This window comes from Taudactylus pleione, unplaced genomic scaffold, assembly GCF_031769625.1.
Source record: "Taudactylus pleione unplaced genomic scaffold, aTauple2 ptg000018l, whole genome shotgun sequence".
NCBI classification, from domain to species: domain Eukaryota; kingdom Metazoa; phylum Chordata; class Amphibia; order Anura; family Myobatrachidae; genus Taudactylus; species Taudactylus pleione.
The window spans coordinates 14,987,258-15,006,823 of record NW_028284420.1 but is presented as its reverse complement, the minus strand read 5'-3'; the positions used below and the strand labels follow the sequence as shown (position 1 = coordinate 15,006,823).

Here is a 19,566-nt window from a genome sequence, read left to right as displayed (position 1 = left end):
AGAATGCGTTAGAGACAAGTGAAGGTGGTATATTTATAGCAAGCATAGTTAGAGACAAGTGAAGGTGGAGTATTTATAGGAAGCATAGCTAGAGACAAGAGAAGGTGGAGTGTGTATAGGAAGCATAGTTAGAGACAAGAGAAGGTGGAGTGTTTATAGGAAGCATAGTTAGAGAGAAGTGAAGGTGGAGTATTTATAGGAAGCATAGTTAGAGACAAGAGAAGGTGGAGTGTTTATAGGAAGCATAATTAGAGAGAAGTGAAGGTGGAGTATTTATAGGAAGCATAGTTAGAGACAAGTGAAGGTGGTATATTTATGGGAAGCATAGTTAGAGAGAAGAGAAGGTGGAGTATTTAGAGGAAGAATGCGTTAGAGACAAGTGAAGGTGGTATATTTATAGGAAGCATAGTTAGAGACAAGTGAAGGTGGAGTATTTATAGGAAGCATAGTTAGAGACAAGAGAAGGTGGAATGTTTATAGGAAGCATAGTTAGAGAGAAGTGAAGGTGGAGTATTTGTAGGAAGAATACTGTAGTTAGAGACATGTGAAGGTGGAGTATTGTGTTACAAGAATGTGTTAGAGAAAAGTGAAGGCGGAATATTGGTTAGAAGAATGAGTTAGAGAGAAGTGAAGGTGGAGTATTTATAGGAAGCATAGTTAGAGACAAGTGAAGGTGGAGTATTTATAGGAAGCATAGTTAGAGACATGTGAAGGTGAAGTATTTGTAGGAAGAATAGTTAGAGACATGTGATGGTGGAGTATTGTGTTACAAGAATGAGTTAGAGAGAAGTAAAGGTGGAATATTGGTTGGAAGAATGAGTTAAAGAGAAGTGAAGGTGGAATATTGGTTAGAAGAATGAGTTAGAGAGAAGTGAAGGTGGAATATTGGTTAGAAGAATGAGTTAGAGAGAAGTGAAGGTGAAGTATTTATATGAAGCATAGTAAGGGACAAGTGAAGGTGGAGTATTTATAGGAAACATAGTTAGAGAGAAGAAAAGGTGGAATATTGGTTGGAAGAATGAGTTAAAGAGAAGTGAAGGTGGAATATTGGTTAGAAGAATGAGTTAGACAGAAGTGAAGGTGGAATATTGGTTAGAAGAATGAGTTAGAGAGGAGTGAAGGTGGAGTATTTATAGGAAGAATGCGTTAGAGACAAGAGTAGGTGGTATATTTATAGGAAGCATTGTTAGAGACAAGTGAAGGTGGAGTATTTATAGGAAGCATAGTTAGAGACAAGTGAAGGTGGAGTATTTATAGGAAGCATAGTTAGAGACAAGAGAAGGTGGAGTATTTATAGGAAGAATGAGATAGAGAGAAGTGAAGGTGGAGTATTTATAGGAAGCATAGTTAGAGACAAGAGAAGGTGGAGTGTTTATAGGAAGCATAGTTAGAGACAAGAGAAGGTGGAGTATTTATAGGAAGAATGAGTTAGAGAGAAGTGAAGGTGGAGTATTTATAGGAAGCATAGTTAGAGAGAAGAGAAGGTGGAGTATTTAGAGGAAGAATGCGTTAGAGACAAGTGAAGGTGGTATATTTATAGGAAGCATAGTTAGAGACAAGTAAAGGTGGAGTATTTGTAGGAAGAATACTGTAGTTGGAGACATGTGAAGGTGGAGTATTGTGTTACAAGAATGTGTTAGAGAGAAGTGAAGGTGGAGTATTCATTGGAAGCAGAGTTAGAGACAAGTGAAGGTGGAGTATTTATAGGAAGCATAGTTAGAGACATGTGAAGGTGAAGTATTTGTAGGAAGAATAGTTAAAGACATGTGAAGGTGGAGTATTTTACAAGAATGAGTTAGAAAGAAGTAAAGGTGGAATATTGGTTGGAAGAATGAGTTAAAGAGAAGTGAAGGGGGAGTATTTATAGGAAGCATAGTTAGAGACAAGAGAAGGTGGAATGTTTATAGGAAGCATAGTTAGAGAGAAGTGAAGGTGGAGTATTTGTAGGAAGAATACTGTAGTTAGAGACATGTGAATTTGGAGTATTGTGTTACAAGAATGTGTTAGAGAAAAGTGAAGGCGGAATATTGGTTAGAAGAATGAGTTAGAGAGAAGTGAAGGTGGAGTATTTATAGGAAGCATAGTTAGAGACAAGTGAAGGTGGAGTATTTATAGGAAGCATAGTTAGAGACAAGAGAAGGTGGAGTATTTATAGGAAGAATGAGTTAGAGAGAAGTGAAGGTGGAGTATTTATAGGAAGCATAGTTAGAGACAAGTGAAGGTGGAGTATTTATAGGAAGCATAGTTAGAGAGAAGTGAAGGTGGAGTATTTATAGGAAGCATAGTTAGAGACAAGAGAAGGTGGAGTATTTATAGGAAGCATTGTTAGAGAGAAGTGAAGGTGGAGTATTTGTTGGAAGAATACTGTAGTTAGAGACATGTGAAGGTGGAGTATTGTGTAACAAGAATGAGTTAGAGAGAAGTGAAGGTGGAATATTGGTTAGAAGAATGAGTTAGAGAGAAGTGAAGGTGGAATATTGGTTAGATTTACTGTGAACTAAGATGACTACGATGTAACGCAGGAACTAATTATGTGCAGAGTGGATTGAATACATTTGTACCCATTTGTGTTCACCCACAGCACCATTAGAATTTAAGCTCTTGCGAGCAGAACACTCTCTTCCTCTTTGTCACTATGTAATCTGCAGATTTAATTATGTATATGTGTAATTGTGTTCTTCTATGTAACAGCTCTGTCTGTAGACTCTTGTACTTTTTACTGCACTGAGATTCAAAATGGTTTAAAGTAAAAATCAGGGTCAATGTAGGTGCAGCTCTGGTTAGACACACATTAAAGTACAGTACAGTTTGTATTAGAAAAATGTTCAGTTTCAGTGCTGGTTATAGGAATAGATTACAGAAAAGTGAATGTGCATCTAAAATTTGTTTATAATTTATATAAAATGTAATTTTAATGTGTGCCCCAATTCAACAAAAATGTATTGTGTATGTATCAGAATAAAGTCATGACATAGCAGTAGAAAGGCATGAACTGTTATCAACTTATAATTTCTCACTTACAACAACCACAAGACATACAGCGTATAGTCAGCTGAGGATGCTGAGGGTTAAACTATGGTAACAGAAGGTTATTGGCCAGTGGCCTTATGTAGGAAGATAAACTCACACAACAGGATGATGATACAGATGAGGATGGAGATAATCGCTCCTGTGCCCAGTCTGGTTGCAGCCACTGCTCCAATAGTCGTACAGTCTCCATTCTCATCACAGGGACAGACCTTCACTCTGATAATTGATGTGTTGTAAAGAGGAGGGTTTCCAGAGTCTGCCACAATGACAGGCACCTCATATACACCAGACTCCAAATAGCCGATCTGCAGATTGAGGCGTGCGTAATTACCTGCAAAGACCACAAGGTGGTGCCAGAACAACACAAGAATCACCTTTTGTGAAATATATCAATTGCTACAGTACTACTACCACCTTTGGCTATGTGTTATGGACACACATGCATAACATAACATCAATAAATAATCAAAGGATGACTCCACTCAGAATTAAATAATAATTTTATGGTGAAGTTAACTATTGTAAGATAAAGGTACAACTTATAATTTGCCCTTCGGTCCAAGACTTACCTCAGACTGGAGGGTCAATTAAAAATTTCTATTTTTAACTTATCTTGCATAACTATGCCCAAAATATATACAGTATTTCTCTTTAAGAATTCCTCTCTAATCATTATTTTATCACTTGCTAATACACAACTGGATTGAAAGGACAGGTTATAAGAACCCACCCCAGAAGGCATAGTAGCTATGTTTAAGGGCAAGACCAAAAGGCTCTGGGCCCCTGTATTAGAGGAATGGGCACTAAGGGTGAATTGTTTGCAATTATTTTGTGTTCTAAAGCTGTGTACATACTATAAGATATATCTTATGATATATCATTCTGACGCAGATCTGGACTATATATTGTGCAGATTGTATAGTGTTTATGCCCCTTTGCGTGTGCATGGTAATCGTTCATCGCATTATCCAATCCGCAGTGCTGCACAACAGATGGGACGATGCAATAAACAATGCCATGCTGCTACATGATATATTGTGCAGTCGTACACTGGATCATGCAGTGTGTATGGTCGGCACAATATATCATTCCAAGAAGGAGTACGGTGCATGAAAATAAACAGATGTTAGGTTATTTACAGACAAAAAAGGTTATTTTTTCATCTGAATTATTGTTATACAGACGTGTTCACATACAACTATCCACAAATTGCACCAAATAGCCAAGCACCACAAACAATGGAGGGAATTCATTTCAGTGCGATGTTGAATAGCGAATGGAGGGAGCTCCCGCAGCTAATCAATACACCGCGCTGTTTGGGCGGGCTAAGGATTTCTTCTCGAACCCCCCTGGGGATGGGAGGAGAAATCCAACCAAAGTGCCGGGCACACAGCTGTTTTTCTGCTTAGCACGGCGCTAACAGCCACGCCTGGCACTTTGGTCAGAGAATGCCGGTTACTGCGTCTTAACACCCTTGTTAAGGCGCGAGAACCGGCATTCTCCGACGACACAGCGCACTGAATTCAATAGCTCCGGGAGATCCCTCCCAGCACTATTCAATTCGCGTTGAATTGAATTGCCCCCTATGTGACTAAGTTGTAACATGCATCTTTTTTTTTTAAAAAAAGCACAAAGTATGCGTACCCTGTACACTCCTAGTGGATTTGCCTGCTATAGCAATGCTACAAGGATGCTAATCTGAGCAAGAGACCAGTGACTAATATGACTAAGCATCACCTTGCAGTTGTACAACATTGTGTGAATTTACACTGCCAAGATTGTGAGAAAAGACCCCAGCAGACTACAATCCTGTTTGTGTGAGGCTGTGATGTGAAAACATTTTTATACGGTGCAAATAAGCTATCTGTGACATGGGGTCTAAGCTGAGCCACGCATCATATGGAACACATCTGTAGTCCCCCAGAACGGGTAGTACATTCATAATAAGCAGCAGTCTGGAACAACACAATGACTTAACTTACTTAATAGTTTTAGCAGCTTTATGAATATGGCTTTTTTTCTGTGTGATGTGTGATAGTTTAGAGGCAACCATTTTGTGCTGAGAATGCAGTCTACCATTTCAGGGGAAATAGTGATATCACAAAAGTACAATGCTTGTTTAATAGTCTCAGCAGTTTTTAGGCTGTATGCACAAGGATATTGGACCTGACTCCACCAAGGGTTATTTACGAGCACTGCATTTAAGGAGCAACATTTACACTTAACCATGGCAGCCAATAAATAATTAGCTTATAATTGCCTAGTGCAAGTTGTCCGACAAAAGGAAGAGTCCCATTGGTTGCTGGGGCTTATTGCAATGTTTACACTTAAATGCAGTATTTGTAAATGAGTCCTAGTCTGCATACATATGTTTATCAGCAGCCTGTCACCCATCAGTTAAAGCTAAATGGTATGACTGTTGGAAGAGAGCCTCTATGTAGCACCCCTCCCTCTTTCATTCATACCATTTATTCTGGTAATAGTCCAGTTCCTTCTAATGGTGGAGGGCACGGTTGGTAGCTCAAACACAAAAGGGTCTCCACTGGGCTTGCGGTCCATGTCTGTAGCTGTGACGTTGATGCCATGGGAATTGAATCTCTCACAGATCTGGGACTCTTTGGGAAGGAGCTCAGGAGCGTTGTCATTGATATCAATCAGCTGGATCTGCAATGTACCAGTGCCACTGGCAGGGGGGACTCCTGTGGGTAGTAGGAAAATATAGGCTTTACCTCTTTTTGTTAAGTTCAGTACAAAACATTACTTTATTATTTCACTATTCTGCACTTATGTTAAAAATCACATCATTGTTTTTTTCTTCAAACTTTACTAGTTTTTATAGGTAACATTACAGCTTCACTACGGTTTCTTTAAACATTTAAAATGTCAGCCAGTGTCAAGCTGCAGTTTAGAAATGCCCCTAGTATTATACCTGCTTAGAGCACATACTGTACCAGTTCCTCAACAGGGTAATGCACTCTGACATTGCCTATGAGACAAACACTGTTCCAGAATAAATGGGCCTATTTTCATGTCTATTTGCTCGTGATCGCCACTTAAATACCATTTGTCATGCATATTATTATTATTATTATTATTATTAATGAAATATTCCTCTTTTTTGGAAGATGCCTGCCTAGATATAGCTGAACCTTATCCATTACCAGAACCCACATGAAGCAGTATCACCAGCACACTGCAGAAGTGACTGATTGCTGAGAGCAATGTGCGTTGTCATCCAAGGAGCACAGTGTTCTGCTACAGTCACAAATGCTATATTTTGCATACTCCTGTGCTTTGAATTTAATTATTTAAGAAAGGACATTTTAAGTATAATAATTGTGAGTAGCATGGTAATTAGTAGCAGGCAAAGCCTTCATCATTATGTGCATCTACCCAAAACACTATTTTTCTATAGTAAATCTACTATACATATATAAAGTTTCAGAAATCAGAAATAGAAAACACAAAATAATTATCGCTGCTAATTGGTGATTCTGTCATTTGACATTAACAATAAGAGGCTTGTAGTTGTGTCTCAGGAGTGCGGGATGCCGGCACTCGGGATTCTGGCGGTCAGAATCCAGATGCCAGCATACCGACAGGGTTAGGATACCAACACCTGTAGGTCAGTATCCTAACCCTCTCCCTACCCCTCACTCCCCGCTGTATAAACCTAACCTAACCCCTAGTGCCTAAACCTAATCTCCCCCCCGCACCCTAAACCTAACCCTCCCCCCAGTGCCTAACCTTAACCCTCCCCCTAGTGCCTAACCCTCCCCCTAGTTCCTAACCCTAACTCCAATCCCTAACCCCAGTACTTACTGTCGGGATGCCGATGGTAGGGATCCTGAGAGGTGTCGGGATTGCGGCGCGGGTATTCTAAGCGCCGGCATCCCGACTGTCGGTATTATGACCTCATCCCGACCGGAAAAGACACACGCATGAAAAAGCCCTTTTATGTCCAAATGTACAGTCAGATGCATCTCAGACTGCGCCCATCTCTACCGCACTAGAACCAAGTTTTCCCCATAAGTAATAAGAGCGTATATTTATGTAAAGAGAGAATAGAGATGTGACTTGACAGTGTTAGTAGAAAATACTAACGTTGCATTACCCTATTGATTCACAATATAATAATGTATTGAAGCGTCATATAAACAAGAGAGAATAATCCCTGAACACTGTTATTCATACATTTATTTACCGTAAAATATACAAATTAAATACTGTCAAAAACAAACACACTAAGTAGTACAAGCAGACGGCCATGACTTCCTATAATATAGCAGCTACACTAATGAATTATGAAAGAGTGAGATGGGTCATCATAACCCAATTACAAATTAATTATTGAGCCTTGCTGCACCAGCCCCCAGCAACCATAAGAGACATGCCTCCTAATATACGTATAAGAGTTTACGTTCAGATCTGCCTATGTGCGCCCGCCCCTTCCCTCCCACGTTCCCTTGTCATAAGGAGTCACAAGTGTATGCATTTGGTGGTGTGCATGCAGTGTGGAAAGCCATATTTTGCACTTAGAAAACATGAAGATGTCTAACTCCACGTGAGTCCCTAAGTAAGTATTCCTACAATTACTATGAGAAGCACTGCTAATATATTGTAATGAGGAGCGAATGCCCGAGGAGGAACCACCTGTAACACTAGTGAGTAAAAATATATTGGGATTTTCCCTCTAACCTCCATTGCCAACAGTTTCTGTGGACTGTTGAAAGCCCTGGTTTATGACTCTGATGAATGATGATTATCATTTATCTACCATACATCAGACACAGAAAAAAAAACGGTTCTCAGCACTAGACAAAAAACAGTATTTAAACTGCTTTATCAATGACGGGGATCATTTTAAATGACAAACTTTGTAGCAGGCAACCAAAGTGTTGCAGACCGGCCAACTTGCATTTTATTTTCCCATCTGGTGACCGAACGCACTTGTCACCGCCCCAAATTGTGTATGATAAAATGGAATTATGCCGATTGATGGGGCTGGCTCTACCAGACTGAAGAAGCTCTCACCATTGTCAGTGGCTAGAAATTTGGCCTCGTAGATGTCATCTTTAACAAAGGGGGATTCGCGATCCAAAATGGCAGTAGTGAACACTTGGCCATTCGTGGCATTGATAGTGAGCCAGTTTCCCGGGTCATACAGCTTGGTGTATCTGAGGAGGAAGAAAGGAGAAATATAATACAGCATGATAAAGGACGAGCTACAATTCAGGACTCTGCTGGGTTACTGTCACCAAACCAAAAGGCTCCACTTAAAACAACTTATGCTGCTAAATGTGAGCCGTGCTTTCTGCCGTTCTGTGCCTAAGGGAAGACATTGGTCAATACAAAGTGGTTTTTCTCCTGCAACAATTGAATTTGAGCCTGTTTGGACTCTGCCCAAGATTTTAAAGTGAGATGTAGCCAGCCCAAACTGCTCTGCTTTTTAAACTTCAGACACTTTCACACTCACAGTCTAGCAAACTCATTAACACAACTCGTGATTATAGATGGAACCAATTTTCTTCTAAGATTGGCCAGAACAGGTACATTTAAATCTTGAGTTTCAACATAAATAAGCTCAGGCACTCTGCTTATTGCTCATTACCTCCCGAGGATGGCTAGAAAAAGAAATGGGGACAGCTGGCCAGGGTTTATCCTGCATCATCCACAATTTCTTTAACTGATTCATCAAGCTGATTACACAATCACTTTTATGCAATGAATGTCACTTCAATGGGCCCTAAAGAAATCATCTTAAACATACACAAATGTTACATACCTTGTAGGTGTTATAGACACTACAGCTGTTTATAAAGCATGAAATGACATCAGTCCAACACTAGTCATTGGCCAAAAACTTTTCACACACAACAAAAAATACTAGAAGAAATTCTAATAAATCAACAAACATTGTACCTGTATCTTTTTTATTCAATAATAGATGTCATTGATATTTTTAAGATTAGCATGCTTACAAATAATGATGGTATTGCTTGGAGATCTATTACTGATATATTGTTTAAGAAAATTAGCTCTTTTTTAATCAATATCGTGCATGATAGCAAAAATATATTTGCAGAGTCTTTAAAATTAATAATATATTCTTTAGCTAAGTACAAGTCAGTAGTGTTGGAATCCCAACTGTCGGGATTATAACTACATCCCGTGATTTACCGCCGGACCCATGCCCGGCGGTTGGAATCCCCATAGTGGCATCCCGGCAGAGGAGGAAATCCCGATCGTCCTAAGGTAAGTATATACTAACCTATTTCCACTCCCTAACCCTAACCCTCCTTAGGGGTGCCTAACCCTAAACTTCCCCCCAGTGCCTAACCCTAATCCCCCCTCTAAGTGCCTAAACCTAATTCCCCCCTTCCCCGCCACATAAACCTAAGTCCCGCGGGGAGGTGCCTAAACCTAAGTCCCCCCCGGGGGTGCCTAACGCTAACCCCCTTCCCCTAGCCTAAACCTAACCTCCTGGGGGGGTGCCTAACCCTAAGTCCCCCCCCCAGGAACCCTCAACCTAACCCTCCTTCCCCCACGGCTATCTGTGCTCGGCGCCCGGCGTCCCTTCGATCGGGATGCCGGGCATCGGGCTCCCGGCGTATGTCTAATGACAGGCATCGGCATACCGATGCCTGTCTTTAGACACTTGCCCGGATATGACAGTCAGGAAGCCGGCTTTCGGGATTAGGTCCGCCAGCTTCCCGACTGCATACCCATTATAGAACTGATGTGTGTGCATCTAATCAGCGACATAGGCTGCTTCAGTCCCACATATGACCACATAAATGTATATATTATGACACAAGCATTTCTAAGAATGGGAAGCTTATAGTATAAGGAGTAGGAACTCACATTCTTTTAATTACTCACTTATGTACTATTTACTGCTCACAATTTTTCAACTAAACCAATCCAATTTCATGACTGTCAGTCTTTCAAAAGCAAATAATAGAGAAAGGGGCGAGTTTCTGAAACCTTACAAGAAAATAACCACTGCACCTTGTGACAGTTTTGGCACTACGACGTGGAACAAATAAGAAGAAATTGCCTCGTTATCTGGGAATGTCTTTCTTAAAGCTTCATTATGTGTCCAAAAGTGATAGTAAGGAGCCTCCATGAGTCAGTATAATCATTTTCTCTGTCAGCCAGCCAGGCCCCCGAGTGAAGTGTCTGAGCCATATAATGATTACAGAAATGTCACATGTGAAGTGTGGGAAATTGGGCTTGCACCTGCTGGACTCTGCTTTCTCTATCAGTTGTAATAGAGAGAAAAAAAACATAGTAAATGGGAATTCTTGGATAGGATGAACTCTTCTCTGGCTGTCTTCTTCTGTTGACCCCTTTTAGTCTCCCCCCGCAGAGACCCTATTACAACAGCAAGGTATAAAGGTGGCTTGCTGAGTCTCTGCACCCTGACACAGTTTAACAATGTTCTGGAATCGGAGATGCAGGCCTGGCGGGCCATTCCCGCTTGTCATCCTGACATAAAGGTCATCACTTTGAAGACCCAGAGGATATCATTAGAACAAAGTCACTGGGACAATGTACGGTAATAAATATAATAATGCCCAAGCCGACTGCTCTGTGACCCCTCTTCAATTGCTCAGGTAATTTGTGACCATAAAAGCTTTTGTTTGAGGTGACGGAAAACACCCCTGGTGCTGTCCAATGAACACATTGCTCCCCAATTTCTTTTTTTATTTTTTCTTACAGATTTCAAAATAGGTTTATACAAGCAGACTGTCTTAAGTATGGAATGGAGATAACAGAAGCCACTGCTGAGCTCTGTGACTATATTAAGGCAAGAGGACATAAAACTAGATTTTTAATACTTGTTTCAGAATTCTGAGGTGATTTAAATTATCTTTATATGAGCAGTTAGGAAGGATTATAATAATCAGTAATAACGCGATCCTTTATAATGAATACTGAAGTTTATTACCGTTGACCTTTAGCAGGACTTTGCACAATATGATACGTAATTAATGTTAATAATGTGGTTTATATTTAGAAGGGTGGCAACTATTTTTTTTCATGGGTGCAAACACAAGTATGTGGCTCCTGATAGACAGAAACTGCAGCACATCAATCTTTCCATACATTATGTGAAGGGAAACAGAACCTGTTTGATCAGAGAAGTGTTTTATCTAATCATAGAATATTACCATCGCCTTGTGGCAAAGCTTGCTGTGTACAGGTAGTGTCATAACGCCCCTAATTACAATTAGACACATCTCTGGAAATGGCATTGACTGTTCATGCTCACTAGTAAGTGCCATTGAGCGAGAGAGAGAGAGAGAGAGAGAGAGAGAGAGACAATGCTTAGTGTACTACATTTTATATGGTCAGCATTGTAATGAGTTTGGTCTTTTTATATAGAGAGTAACAAATGCTGAATTTAATATGTTTAATGCACTTTTGTACAGAGTATATAAATACACCTATTTGCAAGCAGGGCCAGATTAACAATGAGGCAGATGGGACTACAACTCCAGGCCTCCACAAATAGGCCCATCACTAAGACCGTGTGTTGATTGCCAGTCACCCAGCTGGCCACACAGTCGACCATAAACCATAAGTACTGTATTAAAATTAGGGGTGAGCGGGTTCGGATTTCTGAAATCCGAACCCCCCCGAGCCCCCCCGATCCGAGTCCGATCCGAGTCAGGCTCGACTTTTCCCGCCTGACTCGGATTCTGAAATCGAGGCAAAACGTCATCATCCCGCCTTCCGAGTCTCGCGGGTTTTGGATCCTATATAAGGTACCCGCGTCGGCGCCATTTTCTCACTCGGCTGTGGACAGTGAAGAGGGAGGGTGGGAGTTAGGGCTGGCTGGACAGTGTAGTGTAGTGTAGTGTAGTGCAGAGTAGTGTTGTGCTGTGCTGTGCTGCGCTGTGCTGCTGTTGTCCATAGGGGCTGTGTCCACTACTTCAAAGTCCATAGGGGCTGGCTGTGTTGTGCTGTGCTGCTGTTGTTAATAGGGGCTGTGTCCACTACTTCAAAGTCCATAGGGGCTGGCTGGACTGTGTTGTGCAGTCAGTTGTCCATAGGGGCTGTGTCCACTCCAAAGTCCTGTGCAGTGTCCCAGTCCTAAAGGGGTGCTGTAGTGTTGTCCAGGGGGTGCTCTGTTCGTCAGGGGTGCTCCCCCCAAGTGCTAAAAAAAAAATATTTTTTCTGTGTTTGTGAATTGTGTGCGCAGTAGCCGCACGTGCATCAACAAAGTAGTGCCAAGCGTGCGCCTGTGTCATAAGTAAAGGGCCGGCTGGCTTGACCGTTAAAGGGTGTTGTAACCCCCAAAGTACACTCCAAACCAAATAAAAAATTTTTTTCTGCGTTTGTGAATTGTGTGCGCAGTAGCCGCACGTGCATCAACAAAGTAGTGCCAAGCGTGCGCCTGTGTCATAAGTAAAGGGCCGGCTGGCTTGACCGTTAAAGGGTGCTGTAACCCCCAAAGTACACTCCAAACCAAATAAAAAATTTTTTTCTGTGTTTGTGAATTGTGTGCGCAGTAGCCGCACGTGCACCAACAAAGTAGTGCCAAGCATGCGCCTGTGTCATAAGTAAAGGGCCGCCTGGCTTGACCGTTAAAGAGTGCTGTAACCCCCAAAGTACACTCCAGTCCAAACCAAATAAAAAAATATTTTCTGTGTTTGTGAATTGTGTGCGCAGTAGCCGCACGTGCATCAACAAAGTAGTGCCAAGCGTGCGCCTGTGTCATAAGTAAAGGGCCGGCTGGCTTGACCGTTAAAGGGTGCTGTAACCCCCAAAGTACACTCCAAACCAAATAAAAAAATATTTTCTGTGTTTGTGAATTGTGTGCGCAGTATCCGCACGTGCATCAACAAAGTAGTGCCAAGCGTGCGCCTGTGTCATAAGTAAAGGGCCGGCTGGCTTGACCGTTAAAGGGTGCTGTAACCCCCAAAGTACACTCCAAACCAAATAAAATTTTTTTTTCTGTGTTTGTGAATTGTGTACGCAGTAGCCGCACGTGCATCATCAAAGTAGTGCCAAGCGTGCGCCTGTGTCATAAGTAAAGGGCCAGCTGGCTTGACCAGTAAAGGGTGCTGTAACCCCCAAAGTACACTCCAAACCAAATAAAATTTTTTTTTCTGTGTTTGTGAATTGTGTGCGCAGTAGCCGCACGTGCATCATCAAAGTAGTGCCAAGCGTGCGCCTGTGTCATAAGTAAAGGGCCGGCTGTCTTGACCGTTAAAGGGTGCTGTAACCCCCAAAGTACACTCCAAACCAAATAAAAAAATATTTTCTGTATTTGTGAATTGTGTGCGCAGTAGCCGCACGTGCATCAACAAAGTAGTGCCAAGCGTGCTCCTGTGTCATAAGTAAAGGGCCGCCTGGCTTGACCGTTAAAGGGTGCTGTAACCCCCAAAGTACACTCCAGTCCAAACCAAATAAAAAAATATTTTCTGTGTTTTAGAATTGTGTGCGCAGTAGCCGCATGTGCATCAACAAAGTAGTGCCAAGCGTGCGCCTGTGTCCCATAAGTAAAGGGCCGGCTAGCTCATTTCTTAAAGGGTGGTGTAACCCACAAAGTGCACTAGTCTCCAACAAAAATAAAAAAATATTTTCTGTGTTTGTGTGCGCCTTAGCCGCATGTATATATCAATATAACATAAATGGAGGACCAAACTTTCTCAGATAAAAATAAAATAGGGAAAGATCAAGAACCACTTCCTTCTAGTGCTGAAGCTGCTGCCACTAGTCATGACATAGACGATAACATGCCATCAACGTCGTCTGCCAAGGCCGATGCCCAATGTCATAGTAGAGGGCACATACAATCCCAAATGACAAAGTTCAGGAAAATGACCTTGAAAAAAACATTTAAATCATCTGAAGAGAAACGTAAACTTGCCAATAAGCCATTTACGACATGGAGTGGCAAGGAACGGCTAAGGTCTTTCCCTATGTTCATGACTAGTGGTTCAGCTTCACATGACGATGGAAGCCCTCCTCCCGCTAAAAAAATCAAACGAGTTAAGCTGGCAAAAGCACAGCGAAGAACTGTGCGTTCTAAGAAGATATCACAAATCCCCAAGGAGAGTCCAAGTGTGGTGGCGGTTGCGATGCCTGACCTTCCCAGCACTGGACGGGAAAAGGTGGCTCTTTCCACCATTTGCACGCCCCCTGCAAGTGCTGAAAGGAGCACCCACAGTCCACTTGCTGATATGCAAATTGAAGATGTCACTGTTGAAGTACAACAGGATGAGGATACTGGTGTAGCTGGCGCTGAGGAGGAAGTTGGCGAGGAGGATTCTGATGGTGATGTGGTTTGTTTAAATCAGGCTCCGGGGGAGACAGTTGTTGTCCGTGGGATGAAAAAGCCCATCACGGTCATGCCTGGGCAGAAGACCAAACATTCCACCTCTTTGGTCTGGCAATATTTCTATCCAAATCCGGACAACAACTGTCTTGCCATATGTACCATATGTAAAGGTGAAATAAGTAGGGGTAGGGACGTTAACCACCTAGGAACATCCTCCCTTATACGGCACCTGCAGCGCGTTCATAAAAAGTTACTGTCAAGTTCAGAAACTTTGGCTCAGACCGTAAGCAGTCCAGGGTCACCTAAATCCCTTTTTCCTGTTTTATCCAAGGAATCGGTGGATGAGGAGGATGAGGACGACATCTTGCCTCCGTAGAACCAGTTTGTGCAGGGACACATTAATTGCCAGCTTGTTTTGTGGGGGCCCAAACGAACCAATCATTTCAGCCACAGTCATGTGGCAAACCCTGGCGCTGAAATGATTGGTTTGTTAAGTGTGCATGTCCTGTTTATACAACATAAGGGTGGGTGGGAGGGCCCAAGGACAATTCCATCTTGCGCCTCTTTTTTTTCTTTGCAGTATGTACTGTTTGGGGCCTAGTTTTTCAAACTGCCATCCTGTCTGCCACTGCAGTGTCACTCCTAGATGGGCCACTTGTTTGTGCCGCCCACTCGTGTCGCTTAGCATAGTCATCCAGCTACCTCGGTGCAACCTTTTGGCCATAAAAACAATATTGTGAGGTGTGAGGTGTTCAGAATAGACTGGAAATGAGTGGAAATTAAGGTTATTGAGGTTAATAATAGCATAGGAGCATAAAAACCCACAAATTCTGTGATTTTAGCTGTTTTTATGCTTTTTAAAAAAAAAATACAGATCCAAAACACAAAACCCAGAACCCAAAACACGGAAGGGTTTTTTTGCAAAACCAATCCAGATCCAAAACACGAAGAAAGATCCAGATCCAAAACCAAAACACGAAAAGTGGCCGGTGCACACCCCTAATTAAAATCGTATTTCTATTTTCCTCACAAAATTACACATTTTTTTTTTATTTTAGGGAGGCATTGGGGCAATAGTATAGGGTTGGACACGCCCACATGGCATTAGTCATACCCACACAGCACTGGGCACAGCTCCTACGCTTCTCACTATAGAACCTTGACCAATCGACCCATGAGGCCCTTAATCCGTTCATGTTTGCAAGTGAGAGTGAGGTTATAAAGTGGGGTGGCAGACACAAGGCATCTTGTAAGTGAAGTTGGTGAGTAAATACCCTTCCGTTTGTCTTGTCACCATCTCCTGATTATATTGTGGCATTTAATTAGGATCTGGCCCAAGGGATAATATATGCACAGATCTGGCCATGTATACGACCTGAGCGCAGAATGACTGAATCCATGTGTGTAGCCAAATTAGGAAGATTCAGCCATTTGTACCCTGTACGACTCCATTAGCCAGGAGAGCCTATGGCTGAACATGCTAGGAGATTGTGGTTATCACCCAGCCAGATAATCTAGCAGTCCTGATCTACATCTGATCTATCCCAGTTAGATGTTGGCTGGAATTACAGGTCTTTTGTTTTTGATCAGTATTAAAAATATAAATGAGAGAAATATCTTCATCTGCATGTATCTATTTTGTTAAGTCATCAAGCACGTTCTTCAGTATGCAGTCTTGTCATCAGTATGAAAATATTTGCTTGTTGATTAAAACCTCTTCACAGTCAGCAATTACAATGGCAGCATCTTCAGTAAAGGCTGTACTACACTTCATACACTTCATCAAGTAAAGCATTACAAGATTGTGCATTATGGTGCTGATGGTCAGCTGGCATAGCATATCTTTCCTTACTTTGCCCTGCACGTGCCCATGCAGATTTGTGTAATTCTGCCACTTATGACTACTTGTTGTGTGAAATAGGATGCATTCTAACATAAACCAGACACATGAAGGGCATGCTTGTGCAACTGGGAACATATGCAGACCAGAAAAGTGCCACTAAGAAGAAAGAGAGGATGTATTATTTGTGGGTGGTCAGGGGCAAGTGCAAATAGCATAGTGAAAATGGTGAGTTGTCTTTGCTGTATTAAAGAGATTTTTATAGTTGAATTAATGCCTAACTTTGCATGGGCCTGATGCTGAGTTGGACACATTGGCATCTGTGTCTACAATTTATGCCAGTCAACGGTCTGCGACTTTTTGCAAATACCTCTTCTTAAGCCATCCCTGGTGTACAGCCATGCATCTGACTGTGCAAGGACTGAGACGCTCAAATACTGCTTGGGACGTCTTTAGATGCAGTTATTTGTTGTGCCATAGAAAACTTGCACCAGCCCCATGCTAGGTGCAGAATGCCAGTCAGATTATGACCTCCACTGTGATCAATAAAGCATCTGAGTTTGCAACCACTTCAGTGACATGCCTGCAAAATTCCCATAACATGCCCATAAGATAGACCACCTCTATGTGTCCACACAGCTACCTTCCTCTCACCTCCCAGTCACCCCCCAGGAACAGCCAATACATTTTGAAGACATTTCTGAGACCATGTGCCTCAATCGCAACTGCGACCCTTGTGCACATGGTCTCTGGATGCAAGCGCAGCGCAACTTCGACACATGCACAGTGGAAATAAAAATCAGTCAACTGCGTCCAGCAGTGCATCAGAATTAGGCCCTATATGTTATCATAGTGCTTATCACAGTGAGAGATAAAACCCTGTATGGTTTCCTGTTTAAAGTGGTTCTCCACCTTCCCAGAAATCCATGGCCAAGCGAATATTATTAACTCACTGTCCTTAGATGAAACAACAGCTCATGTTTGTGTGCTGGATATAAATCATATCAACTGACGTGAATGTATCTAATGGCAACAATGATAATAGGGAGGGGCTCTAGACTGCACACCCTAATAGTAATGAAAGTGCCATCATGCTGAGATTTTAAAGTAATATACACAGAAAACGGAGTTGCAGATGTACTGTGATCATTACTGTTCACATTTAAATTTATTTTGTAATTAAATATAATTTCAGAGGTAGTTAGCATATCAGTGGCCAATGACATGGGCCTGTCCACCATCGTCAAGGTCACCTCATTGAGCAGGTGTCTAACACTCTCAACCTACTTAATGAGGTGACCTTGACGATGGTGGGCAGGCCTGTATCACTGGCCACTGATATGCTAACTACCTCTGAAATTATATTTAATTACAAAATACATTTATATGTGAACAGTAATGATCGCATAGTGCATCTGCAACTCCGTTTTCTAGGCAACAAAGATAAACAAACCAGTCAGGGCAGTTATATGATGGTGGAGGTCTCATTTACCTAGAATATACTGTTGTGTACATAACGTCTCTTTTGTGACAGCTTTTGTCAAACATGTAGAATGTCAGCAGGAGAGGGGAACATGTTGTTTTAGGGTAATATTATGCTGCCCTAGGTTCTGAAATGACCAGGTATAGCGCCTGATATAGAGGTGGACGTAGTGTCGCTGTTTGTGCAGGCGAGCGATTATCTGCTACTGCACGTGCACAAAAATTCCTGGAGACCCCTGCGGCACATGTGTACCACTGAGTGTATGCAGAGACCGCAGCTGCGTATGGAATCGCTCCCATTTCATCTGTCGGCAGAAAACCATGGGCATTCCTGGGAGGAGACTGCAATAAAAGGGTGCCTCATGGGCATGTTATGGGAGTGTCATGTTATTGAACATGCCTGCGTTCTCAAATGCAGAGCCACAGTGGCCATGTTTAGAGAAGGTTCAGAAGGAGATACTGCACCATCCATAGGGCATTGTAAGTGTTGATGGTGATCGCGAAGGTGCACGAGTGTTTGAGTCCACCGGTGGATTTACACTGTCCACAGACATTGAGAGTGGGTGTCTCAGGGCTTGCAGTGTCCCGTGCTCGCAGTTACACAAGGGGAAGGCTGAGACAAGCATTTGCTTTTTGTCGCACCTGCAAATCCGACATAAATCGCAGCCGCGCATTCATTAGTGTCCACCTCTGAAATACGCCCAAAGTCCATGTACTGCTAGAACTGTAGCAGCTAACTTGTGATGATTTAACAAATCTCAGGATCAGGTTGTACTGCCAGCAGTTATTATAACCCAATCCATCATAGAAAGTAAAATACTATTTATTTGTTTTGATTTGGTCACAATATGTGGCAAATAATGATTTGCGAAGGCATTCAAAATTCCTGTGTATATAATTATGTAGTTCAGTGCACTTGGAGTTCTGTACAAACTAACTAGTCCTTGTCACCCACCGAAGAGCTTGCTGCAAGGAGCGGTCAGGATCCACAGCAGAGAATGTTGTCAGCAGTCTCCCCACTGGCACACCCTCCATCTGCATGATGGGGTCATTTCGGTTGGGAAAGTAAGGGGCTTCATTTACATCCATGATGGAAATAGTGACTGCAGAGGTGGACTGCAAGGACATCTGTATTCCGCTGGCTAGAGGTGCTTGGTTTGTCACCATAACGTTCAGTAAAAAGGCCTTGTTCATCTCGTAATCCACTGGCTGGAAGGGAAGGAACACAATGTAACTAAATGATGGTAGGCAGATGCATTACCATTCAGTACATCCCAACAGTCCTGATCTTTGAAGGCAAACATGGACATGGACTTACAGTAAAAGGATCTGGCACATGGTGTATCTATCCCTGGTGGTGAATTGATCTAAGTTGGTCCAATTTTCCAATTAAGGATGTTTGGCAGTATATGGTTACAGGGAAAACATGTCCAGCTGATTTTAAGTTTACACTCAAGATCTAGTATAAGAATTATAACTCTGCATTGTAGAGAAGCACTAAATGCACTGCCATGACATCTGTTGTCTTACTTCTATACCTGTGATAGATGATGTCACACCAGAGCTCCGTTTAGTTAATATGTGCCATTCCTATACAAAATGTATTTATTGACTGAGCGTACACAATGCTGCACTGTAATAGAAGAGGCTATCTGACACAAGGCTTTATTGACAAGAATGAGCTTTTTTAATGACTCCTCTGCGTGCTGGTAATAGGATTTCCAATAAATTGCAAAGTCCTTCCTAAAAACTATCAATAATATTGTTTATTTAGGAGGAACTCAATACTAAAAGAAAAATAAACTCAATGAACAAAATTGAAGATGTGTTAATGTTGTTTCATGTGTATAGTTTAGTTTATATATTTACAAAATATTCACGGGATTCATCATTGTAAGAATACATATTTGTTTTACAT

The 19,566-nt window shown here is 42.0% G+C and overlaps 1 protein-coding gene across 1 annotated transcript in view; it reads right to left on the bottom strand.

Moving 5' to 3' along the window:
• Window positions 1-19,566, bottom strand: part of CDH4 (cadherin 4) — a 799,140-nt gene that overhangs the window by 23,821 nt on the left and 755,753 nt on the right. Inside the window, exons 10-13 of the mRNA XM_088482827.1 lie at window positions 18,604-18,857; window positions 8,065-8,207; window positions 5,496-5,729; window positions 3,128-3,361 (exon numbers count right to left, since the gene is read on the bottom strand). Of these exons, the coding sequence (XP_088338953.1) occupies window positions 3,128-3,361; window positions 5,496-5,729; window positions 8,065-8,207; window positions 18,604-18,857 (865 nt within the window). The remainder of the gene's footprint in view (window positions 1-3,127; window positions 3,362-5,495; window positions 5,730-8,064; window positions 8,208-18,603; window positions 18,858-19,566) is intronic.